Here is a 12,420-nt window from a genome sequence, read left to right as displayed (position 1 = left end):
TTCACCTTTGTGCTGTTAGTATGGAGTAGCAACTTCTAGATTCCTTACATGCCAGACTAGGGGCTAGAAGTCCTCAAAATAACTCTATTTGCATAACTAACATTTCATTTTTTATATTTTTATAGTTAAATAATAAGCATAACAATATTAAGGAATTTGCTTAGTAAATATACAGCTGAAATGGTTAGAGTTAAAATACCATGCACATTTTGAGAAAATTAGACTACAAGTCAAGAGTGCTATGTTTTGTGGGCAGTAGTCAACATTTTTATAGAAAGATAAAGAATATTGATCATGATAGCATCAGCAAAGCAGAAGAAGTCCATTAAGGGTAGTTCCGGATGTTTGTGTGCATGTGCATATATATATATATATATATACACATACATACACATTCCCATATATGCTTCTAAGTATCTTTTATTTGAATGTTTTATTATAAATACTTATTTATAAATGCTACCTCAAAATAAATATTATATTGGCTTAATTTTGCATTTTATATTCTCTCATTACTTTGCCATCCTATCTTAGCCTTTTTTTTTCCTTTTTAGTTTTGTTTTCCATATGCAGATAAATTTTGTACACAACTCAATTTGACCTTCTGGCTAACATTTATATTATGAATTGCCACTCCTTCAAACAATTTATTCCCTTGGTTTTTCTTCTAACACTCTAGATTCATTTTGTATCTATATATGTAACTGCTCTCTGATCTTTGAAATCAGCTAAAACATCATGTGTTTAAAACCAACCACATATTTTTATCTATTCCATCTATTTTACTGTTATTTATCTCAGTGAATGGCAGCATAGTTTATTCTATTATGTACATCAGAAAACCCAAAGTCATCTTGATATATCAATCTTCCTCAATTTTCATCTAAAAATCATGTTAAATTTGCTTCCTAAATGTTTTTTTGAATCTATTAACCTTTCTCTGGATTCTCTCCTATTACCATCTCCAATAAAAAATTGTTCAAAAATAAATTATATAATAGCCTGGTAAAGAGCCATCTGGAAACTCTTTCTTGAATCCATACTTTCTAGCATACTGCTATAAATATGATCCTTGGAAAAGGTATATTTCATCCCCTACAAATAGAATAAGGTAGATATGGCAGTGTGAGACTCATTCCTCTATTGCTTTGGGGATTTAAGAAAAACTCCTTTAAAATGCCTTTAAGACCATGCATTACTTGGTCTCTTCTAGACCTTCTAGCTTTAATTAGGAGCCAGAGCTTCACTAGCTCTGCCAGACACAACCCTTCTTTCCTTTTCTGCCTTATATTGAGCCACCTACACGCCATGTTCCCTTTAAGTTCAAAGACAGCCATGCAAACTGTTTATACATCTTGAATTTTCTCATTCCCTTTTCCCCTAGAATACTCTTGCTTCACATCCCAGTTGAAGTGTTTTCTTCTAGAAAAAGTCTCCTTTGAGGTCCCTATGTAAAAAATCTGTTTGCATATATTTCCATGGTAGCATATTTATTTACAAAAAGTATAAAGTTGGGAATTGATTGTGGTTACTGGATTAATATTTGTCTTTCCCACCAAACTTTGAGAAGAAACCATATATAATTTTATCAGTAGTATTTCCACTACTAAGTGGCACATGGTAGATGCTCAACAAGTATTTTAATGAAGAATAAATGATTTCATTTTAACCAGGAATTAAATACCAATTAATGTTATAAACTGATAAGCTACTTAACAAATGGTAGGTAAAATTTGTTCCAGTTGAATGTGTTCCAAAAATTGTGCAAACTTTTGCAATTTTATACAGAGTATGGATTCTCTAAAATAAATAGTACGTTTTGTAATGTGCCTCAAATGAGTCTTTTTATGGCACAATATTTTGTCCATGGATGTAGTGTGATAAGTATGATCAGAAATGATGAATCTTTATATAGGGACCATGTTTATGCTAAAAATATGGCAAGAAACTTAAGGTTGAAGATTTCTTCTCTATGTTAAAACTTTCCAATCCTTACAAAGACCACCACAAAATAAATGAAATGTGGGAGGAAAAGAAGCAACAACGAGTTATGTAGCTGCTGACCAGAATCAGCTATGAGCAATTGATAGACTTTAGTCATCTTAGCACATGTGATGCTGAAGATGCACTGTGAGCCATATTGAATTTCTCTACTGAAGAGAGTAACATGGAAAAATTAAGAATAGAACTATCTTATAACAAAGAATATAGCAATTGGATAAGAATGAGCAGCTCACCCTGTTCATTGTCTTTGCCCTTCCATCTTTATTTTTGAACAACTGATTGATCCCCAAAGCAGGATTTCTCTATCTGCCAGCATTTGCTGTATAAAAATTAACCAAAAGAGTATATGACAACACACACACACACACACACACACACACACATATCTCAGATTCACAGGCATTCAGGTTGACTGGAGTTGATGATCTCCACATATTTTATTCTAAGTCAAAAGATCAAAAGATGGAGGAGTAACTGTGTGGTTGTGTTAGTATATGCCCCCAAATTCCTTTACATGCTTTCTTTTAAAAGGGTGAGTTTCATTCCTTACCACTAAGTGTGGACTGGAGTTAGTGACTCTTCCCCTACACATATAATAAGGTAGATATGGCAGTGTGAGACTCGGTTGCAAAAGATATAGAGCCTCCTCCTTCCTCTCTTGTGCAATGCACACTTGGAGAAAACTAGGCATCATTCTGTAAGGACACTGAAGAAAGTCTATGGCTGGGCTCATGTGATGAGCCACTGAAGCCTCCTTTAATATCCATACACACAAGATGTCTTGCAAATGCATCCTCCTGTCCTCCTCAAGCCCAGGTGACCACACACAAGGCCTACATCTTTACTGCATCCTCATGGAATGTGCAGATCCAGAAGCTCCCAGATTCAGAAATGCTTCCCAAATCTCTCACCCACAGACTGTACCACAGCAAATTTTTATTGTCTTATGCTACCTTTGTAGTAGTTAATTATACAGTAATAGATATGAATACTATCAGATACTTACCTTTATGTTAAAAGTTAAGAGTACAAGGGAACCAAAATCTGTAGTGCAAGTACATTTCTAGTTTGTTTGTTCCAGTACAGTCTGCTAACATCCACTACCAAAAGTGTATCTTTTGGTCAAACCCAACATCAATGGTCAGATGAACATCTGTGTCTTTAGTATGCTAATAGCCACCCAAAGATATTGAATTCTGATCCCTGAATATTTATAAGATAAAGGAATCTACAAATTGAAGTCAAGAATTTTGATACAGGGAGATTAACCTGCATGATCCACTGCTCTCACAATTGGCTTTATAGAGTCATAGGGAGATTCTAGACACATACAAAGAGGGGACTGTGAATATAGAGACAGAGATTAACTGTGTGATCATTAAGGCAAGGGACTCCAAAGCATGTTGTCAGCCATCAGAATATAGAAGAGACACACAAAAGTGGATCCTCCCCAGAGCCTTCAACTGACAACCTGATTCTGGATTTCTGACCTACAGAATTATGAGTAAATTTTTACTGTTTTGAGCCACCAAATTTTTGGTCATTTATTACAGCAGCCCTGGGAAACTAATACATTCTTCCATGAAATGGGTACAGATGTCGAATACTAGCTGAACAGTATTCTGCTTTAGCATCTCTTCAGAAAACAAAAAACAAAGCACTATGATTCTACCAAAATAAATAAAAGAACACACAAATATATAAGCAAGCAAAAGGAAAAGGAAGAATATATATCAAAAGATTAATTATCCATGGAAGCAGGGGAAAAACAGCTAACATTTTTATCAGTACTCTTTAAGAAACAAAGTAAAAACATTTTAAAAAATACAATGTCAGAGAAGAGATTAGATTTGATTTCAGGGGAAATAAATGAACATTAAAACATAGACCTGAAATGAATGCACCATTAAAACATGCATGTGTAATACATAGTAAAGAAAACCACACAAAATGAAAAAAAAATTCTTAAGTGATAAATACATAAAAGAAGAAGTGATATAGATATATTTTACAATAGAAGAAACTTAAATATGTAATAGAAAAAATTTCAAAGATAAAATAAAACTGCTGAATTCAAAGATCTAATTCTACAAATTGAAAAGATACTATGTATTTTAGAAATAACGTGGCATCATATTTGATACTGGAAAATAATGCAGCTTACAGTCAATGTAATCTTGGCCTTTCTCTTTGATTTTCCACATTCACAACAAATTTGAAGTAATCTTTACATATGTTAAGATATGTATAAGAAACTTATTGTGGTACTGGTCAAATAATTCTACTTTTTGTTAAATCAAGAGATGAGGACCTATGATTCTGTTCTACAGTTATACAGTCTTACTCTGAAGTGCTCTCTGATAGGACTTGAATTAAAAACAGTTTTAGAAAGCAATTGTAATTGGCACCCATGCAAACCTATGTTAAATATATTCATAAATTTTGCTAAAGTCAAATTATTAATAATAATTGTGACCTTTATATAAGTTCATATTTTAAGGTTCTAGTAACACCCTTACATCTATATCAAACATTTGGCCAACAAATCAACTGGTATAACATTACCTTTCTGAAGATCTGCCAAAAACAATTTTTATTAGTTACATGGAACATTGGCCTAAGCACTAATGTTTTTCAAATATCCACACAATGTGTCATGCAATTTGTTAAAATGTGCCAAGAAATTATCACAATTTATGTGGCACATTTTCATACAATATATTTGGTGAATTTGGAAAATATCATAACTAATGGCTATATGTTGGTTTACTTTTTTTCTTGAAGCGTGGCATGGCAAAAATTAAATGTTCAATGTTTAACCAAAGAAAAATTTATATATGATTTATTATCCTTCTTGGAATTTAATGAAAATCAATAGGAAAATAGCTTAACAGGAAAATATTAATTCTTCACTACCTTTCAGGAATGTGCATAATGGCAACTTGAAGACAGTTAAAGAAAATATACGTTTTGTACTTGAGATCTTTGCAGTATGTTTGTAATTGACAGAAATAAATCTTCTATTTTCAAAAGTATATTTTTCTAAAGATAAGAAGTGATGTAAATGTGCCCGAGAGATGCAGAATCACCCTTTTTATCAAATGGCACAAGAAACCAGGACTGTATTTTCCAGAATTTTGTAGAAAACGCTGCACATTGGGCTTTAGTATGTGTTGAATGGGTAAATAAAAACATTGTGTATTCAGACATGATATCCTGTGGGTAAAACAGACAGTGTATACATTTTAAAGTCAGGACAAACACAGAGACCGTTTATGCTTCTATACATGATAAGAGTGACAAGGAATAGACACTTTCTGAGGGGCAGATGAAGATCAGAATCCTACAACTAAGTCCTGTCCTTGTTGTACTTTTATCCTCTTTCTTTGATGATGTCATGTAGTCTAAGACTGCATGAAGTCCTTCTAGAAGCTCTGTTTGCATGAAATTGCTAGTTTGCTGGACAGAGCTAGGCCAATCTTGTGCATAAGAGAATCTGAAATCTTGTTCTTTCAAGTATGTCAACTAAATCCTTGATTCAGATAATCCTGACTTCTTAAACTGCATTTCTTAGAAATGAAAAGTGAGCAAGTGCCAGTGTTTTTCCACTCTATGTTTATAACAAACACACACATATTCAATCTCACTATTTCTCAGCAAAATTCTATATCAACAATACCAAATTGTCTTGTTAAAAATGCTATAGAATGGATTTCAACCTTAACTCTGGTGTCAAGAAATTTTTCTCTTCATTCTAATGTAAATTCCCTTCCCTGTTTGATCAATATCAAGCTATTGAATGGGATGTGACCTCTTAAATTCATCAAATTTTTTGATTTCAAATTTTATAGTATTTTGTCTACATAGTGTGACCTCTAAAATAGGTTGTTTATTTCCCTAAATGAGCCAAATTCTCTTAGTGAATTCTGGAATTAAATTATTGAATGTAAGAAGTACTTTAAATATGTGAGGGGATTGCATAAATACTTGTTTATCCTTTAGCTATAGAAAACTACTGTTTATGCCTAGTAAGTTAAACCACGCAAAAATTATTCTCCTTAAAAAGAACATATAAATACCAGGTATTATATATATTATAAGATGGATATTTTTATAATTACTAAATATTAGAAAAGTCCTCAGTTTAACCATATTATTTTATTTATTACAGGACAAAATGATAGAAGTTGATAGCAACTGTGTAAACAATGAATCTAACTTTTTTAAAAGACATTCATGTGGTGATTCAAAGGTAATGATAATTATTTAGAGTTTGTCGTTCTTGATTTTATAGAAGCTCCAATTTTGTGTGCCCCTGTTAGACAATTATATTAATGGCATGTTCTTTTGGTTCTATCCACACAAGTCCATTATTCAATTAAATTATATTATGCTTTTTATGCTATTATTTTACAAGTAGCCCTGGGCTTAATAGATAATAATTTTTATATACCATCCTATTTTTCACCTTCAAAATATTAAAACTATTGAATTCACATATCTCTTTTTTCTAAATTTCTTATTTGGGAAAAGACTTTTTAAAGTGTTTGCTTGCTTGCAAATAGACAAACATAAGTCATGGATATAACTTAGGTGTAGACATTTCGAAAATTTTTTTCTTTCAATATTTGCTTAACTTTAAATCAATACCACCTCTACTTGGTGTAATATTACAATATACAAAATCTCTAAAAGTTTGTATCGTTTCTTGCTACAGACTCTCTTGTACTATTTGTTAATTTTTTTTAAATCACAGTATCTAAACTAATCTCATGGCTTCTCATATTATACCCATAAATTCTTTATTTTTTAATTTCTTTAAGTATCTAAAAAATGTGTTTTACATGACTGTGGAACTTTTTATTTATTAGCAGCTAGCTATTCATACATAGCTCAAAGGTTAGAAAGTAGTATCAGTAAGAAAAAAACACACATACCTCTTTCATCATTACTGCTTCCAGAAGCCTTCTCATTTAGTTATTCTGTTTAAAACTGAGTAATCTTATAATGCGTTCACCTATAAATGATAAGGTCACATATAACAGAGTAAAGAGACTTTAAGAGTCAGATAATCATTAAACCAAGTTCTGGGCATTTTATGCTGTCACCTAGGAGCTAAACAGTTTCAGTCCTGTACTTGTCAGTCACGTGATTAACAGGAAGAGAAAGCTGGGGTGGAGGTGGGGTATTACTTAATAACTTGCTCTGACTTTAGGCTCCTTAAGAATGCTGCAGGTTCTAATATTTTATTTGAACCACAGCCCTTGTAACTTTTTCCTATAATAGGAAGCTGCTTTTCTAAATCGTGCTACTCGCAAGTTGAACCAATTTCTTAAAATGAATATGAGTGAGGATTTCGAACTCCACTTATCAAGAATTTCAGAAGGTACATTAAAATTGTTGAGCTGCCCCAGCAAGGTAAGCTGAGAGTGTTTAGTCTGAACAAAAATATAAATTACTTCTGTACTTGGATACTATTATTCTCTCACCATCCCATTCAATATCATAGAATTGAAAGTGCTATGGCTACCTAATATTGAGATATATTTACTTCATTCTGGGAGCAAGTCTCCACTTGGAAAGTGCCTATTGATTTGTTGCAAGGGAACTAATAGTTTGTGAAAGGGGACTAAAAAAGAATACTTCATTGCCATAATTACTTGCAAGGAGATTAGGATGATAAATTGCATGGGGTATGATCAATTTTTATCTCCCAAACTTAATAACTTTGATCCAGATATGTCCAAAATCATATGATTCCTAGTCAGTAAAACAGCAACTAACATGTGTTTGACAGATATGCGTTAAAACTGGGGGTATATAGGCCTGTCAATTTTTTCTTTAATTTTTGCCATTAACAACTGTGATACAAGCTAAGGCTAATTTCCCTTTACTTTTTCACTTAGAATTAGGGACTAAGAACAATCAACAAAGTTTAGAAGACATTATCTTGACACTTCTAGACAACAATTTCCTCATCTGCACAATGGAAAAATAATAGTATCCACATTGTAGGATGTTGAAATTATTAAATGGCATTAATTCATGTTAAGTGCTTAGTACTAAAAAGCATTCAAAATGTAATATAATATTCATTACTGTCATTATTATTTCCCTTTAGGAATTTTACTATCTGACATACAAAGTCAAGGTTTCTTAAATTTCTTAAAGTTTTTAAAAAATATTTGATGACATAAAAAAACAATTTTTTTTGTTTGAGTACCAGAAGTTTCCCATAGAAAGTAAAATGGTAAGATTACCTCTGAACCCTATTGGCACTAGTGGAAATAGAGATTATATAACTTGGACAGTTTTGTTTATTATTGCTTTATCTACTTGATAGAAGACAGTGTCCTCTTGGTGTCCAAGATTTGACAAGTTTATTTCCAATATTCTGTGCTTGCTTATGCTGTTTTTTAAAAGCCACCTTTGTAAATAAGCAACAATTAAATGAGTACCCATCTTATACCTATTTTTAGGATAGATTAACAATATATATAACATATTTATATATACTTATATATACTTCTCTATTTTTATATCTATAAATATATTAGGTATTATTATAGAAAATTATATAGCAGTATAGAAAATATTTCTGAATCTAAAAGGCAGAATACTTAATTAAATCTGATTAAACTTTAAAAATATAGGGCTGAGGTTGTAAGCTCAGTGGTAGAGTGCTTGCCTAGCATGTGTAAGAAAGGAGGTTTGATTCTTTTTTTTTTTAAAGAGAGAGAGAGAGAGAGAGAGAGAGAGAGAGAGAGAGAGAATATCTAATATTTATTTTTTAGTTTTCGGCGGGCACAACATCTTTGTTTGTATGTGGTGCTAAGGATCGAACCTGGGCCGCACGCACGCCAGGCGAGCGCGCTACCGCTTGAGCCACATCCCCAGCCCCAGGAGGTTTGATTCTTAGCACTACATATAAATAATTAAAAATAAAGGTCCATCCACAACTAAAAAAAAAGCCAACTTTTAAAAGATGTATTGACTAGGGTGGGACAAAGAAAAATCAGCATACTAGTTCATGAGAGTGAAAGGTTCTTTCACATTTCCCTTGTTATTATGTTGTTTGACAAATATATACATGGGAGCATGGAAATTCCATACAATTCTTAGAGAATCAGAGAGAGTCTGCATACCCTGGGAGTTAGGAAACACTTAGGCATTCAAACAGAAGTAGAAAATGTTAGACAAATGAAATGAATACATGAGCTAGAGGTAATACAAAAATACTGAGGTCTTTAAGAGAAATTGGAAAGTTTAGAAAGGTGATATGTTCTCAGGAATGGAGAGGTAAAATCAAACTTTCTTGTTTCTGTACTTTTTTCATACCTATATATACTTGTCCCTTAGTATTGATGATAAATTGGTTTCAGTACCTTCCCCTACTTATCAAATCTGTGGATGCTCAAGTCCCTTAATAAAATGTCACAGCATTTGTTGTAACTTATGCATGTCTTGCAGTATACTTTAGATAATCTGCAGGTTACTTATAATGCCTAATACAATGTAAATATTTTTATACTATATTGTTTGGGGAGTAATGACAGGAAAAATGTCTATATGTGTCCAGTACAGGTGCATTCTTTCCCCATATATTTTTATTTTGCAACAGACGGAATCTGAGAATGTGAAACCTGTGGATATGGAAAGCAACTGTATTTTTACTACTCAATTATATCCTCTTACTTAAGTAAACTTCAACTTGTACTTTCAAAACATGTCCTAGAACCTTACTAAAAAGAGGATGAAAAATTTTCCCTCCTGTTTATCCTCAAAATCTGTTGCTAATCTTTGAAACTATTAATGGCATGTGCTGGTGTTACTAACTATATAATTAAAAGAGATCTGAATTTGTGACTAAACTAAAAATAGTACAGATGAACTTAATATTTAGCCATTATAGTTACTTGACATGTGACCTTGGTGCTTATGTATACTCTTTGTGGCTCAATTTTCTCATCTGGGAAATATGGTAAAATTAGAAAGTTCATAGGGTTATTAAGCAGATAAAGTAATATATGTAAAGGACTGAGTACAATATCTGGCCTAGAAAATATGCAATAACTAGTTATTATCTAAATGAAAAATTATCCTACCATGTTGGAGGGCTCAGAGTAATGAGCCCACACAGAGCTGTGTGTCTGCTTCATGTAAGGTATCTCTGTCTTCATTTTTCTCTGCATTGTGCAGGTAGCCCTTTTATAAGGGTCTCAGCAGGTAATAAAACCTACCTTTGAAGCAGACATCTGCCATTCTCTAATGATGGCCAGATTTTTGGAGTAGACTCTAGGACATAAGTTCAACAGGCATATTCTTATTGATCGTCTTTGCTAAAATAATCTAAATAGTTTTAGTGTTATGTATTTCTTCTACTAAAAATACATTTTTTCCACATTAAAAATTCAATTGACTAGTCTACAAATTTTTAATGAAAGTTTAAACAGTATTATTTTGTTCAGTATTGCAATTGTGAAAATGATAACTGAATCTGAAAGCACAACAACCTTGAATTTCCTACATTTACTATCACAATTATGGATATGATGGTAGTTTTGAAAATATCAGGCAAGATTCTCCTTTTACATTACACCAAATTTTAAGTATGACCTAATATGATGGAAATTAAAGATTGAATATTTTAAAGCATATACTTTTACAAAAATATAAAATTAAACTTTTCATTTATTTCTCTAGGAAGAAAAAAAATTAAAGGAACAGAAAAAGAATGACCCATGTTTTCTAAAGACATTACTACAAAAGATAAAAACTTGTTGGAATAAAATTTTGAGGGGCAATAAAGAACACTGAAAAGTATGGAGTGGCAATATAGAAACATAAAAATATTTCAAGAATGGATCTGCTAATGCAATTTTTCAGGATAGAAAGCCTCCTAGAAGTTACTGAATGCATTCTGATAAGAATGATCGAAAGGACTGAGAAATCCATATTGTAGTACCAGAAGATGTGCATAAACAATGGAAGCTGAATGCTGCAATCAACAAACTATTTCATATGTATGTGGACATATGTCATTTGATACTGAGACTGTACTGATTTTGTAAGACAATCATGTAAGGTATTGGCTGCAATAATACTTTCTAAACCTGTATGAATATTTCAGGAGAAAACATCAAATCTATGAAGTATATAAAGTTTATAAAGATTCAAAATTAAAATTTTTTATTATTAAAGCAATTCTATGGCCCACTGTGCATATGTGTACTGTATTATGAGTGGAAATTGTCAGCTTCTATACTGGAGATGTGTTAGAGTTAACAGGGATATATGGATAATGCTCAGAGAACAAAAGTATTCTATACCTTGAAAAACAGCATCATAAAGAAGTCCAAGATACTTAAGAGAGATCTGAAGAGATTGTAATTAAATATGAATGTATAATACAGTGCCTTCAATAACAGTATAACAGGGGCTGGGCTTGTGGTTCAGTGGTAGAGTGCTTGCCTAGCACATGTGAGACACTGAGTCCGATCCTCAGCACCACATAAAAATAAAATAAGTTAAATAATAAAGGTATTGTGTCCATCTACAACAAAAAATATTTTTAAAAATAACAGTATAGCAAATATTCTTAAATGAAAACAAAGGATACTTTCAAAAAATAGAAATTCACTTAGTACTGAGATACTTTTATCATTTATGTATAATAAAACTTGTCTTAAAGAGTTTCCAATTTAGGGAGTATATTTTAAGAGAATAATATATGTTAGGCTTTTAAATAATGGATTGTATATATTTAATTTTGACATTATTTCTGTATATAAAATATTTTCATACAGTATTGCAAATTTCTTACTTTGTGCTTACTTTGGATGACATTTCTCCTTTGATAATAAATAACCTATGTGTTAAAACTGTCAGATTTAATTAATTCCTAGAAAATTTGTAATACTCCACAACTATCTGATCTTTCCCTACTTTCATGAATGCATGACCTTTAATACCTTATTTCTAAGAATCATCATGAGAACTAATCCCAAAACTATAAGTAGGAACACCAGTTTTTATGTTAAATTGTAGTCTTTTAAAAGAAACATTTTGTATCCTGTTTAGATCCTGTTTAGAAAAGGCTGCAATCAGTCTTCAACTAATTATAAAGGGAAATGAAAACCTCATGCAGCCAAGGCCCCCAAACAACTGACATTATGCATTTTGCTAAATTCACACCCTTTGTGACCTTTTATAGCTTAATTGCCATCTGGTTATGTGCTGACTGAGACTGTTGGATGTACAGAAGATTCTCCTGTGACACTTTCAATGTGTGGTGACACCTTCTTGTTCCTCATTTTCTCCAGCCTATAAGGAGTTTCATGCTCCATAAAACAAATAGCTGAAGAGAATTGTATAGTCCCTTGTACATAATTTGCTGTACTGCCCCATATACAGAAT

The 12,420-nt window shown here is 32.0% G+C and overlaps 1 protein-coding gene across 3 annotated transcripts in view; it reads left to right on the top strand.

The window, feature by feature from the left end:
* Il7 (interleukin 7) overlaps positions 1-11,663 on the top strand; it is a 58,801-nt gene extending 47,138 nt beyond the window's left edge. For all 3 annotated transcript variants that reach the window (XM_076835956.1, XM_076835957.1, XM_076835958.1), the window contains 3 exons: positions 6,176-6,256; positions 7,291-7,422; positions 10,708-11,663. In XM_076835956.1, the coding sequence (XP_076692071.1) occupies positions 6,176-6,256; positions 7,291-7,422; positions 10,708-10,821 (327 nt within the window). In that variant the 3' untranslated portion in view covers positions 10,822-11,663. The remainder of the gene's footprint in view (positions 1-6,175; positions 6,257-7,290; positions 7,423-10,707) is intronic.
* The last annotated feature ends 757 nt before the right edge of the window (positions 11,664-12,420 follow it).

This window comes from Callospermophilus lateralis, chromosome 16, assembly GCF_048772815.1.
Source record: "Callospermophilus lateralis isolate mCalLat2 chromosome 16, mCalLat2.hap1, whole genome shotgun sequence".
Classification (NCBI taxonomy): domain Eukaryota; kingdom Metazoa; phylum Chordata; class Mammalia; order Rodentia; family Sciuridae; genus Callospermophilus; species Callospermophilus lateralis.
This window is presented reverse-complemented; position numbering and strand designations above follow the sequence as displayed.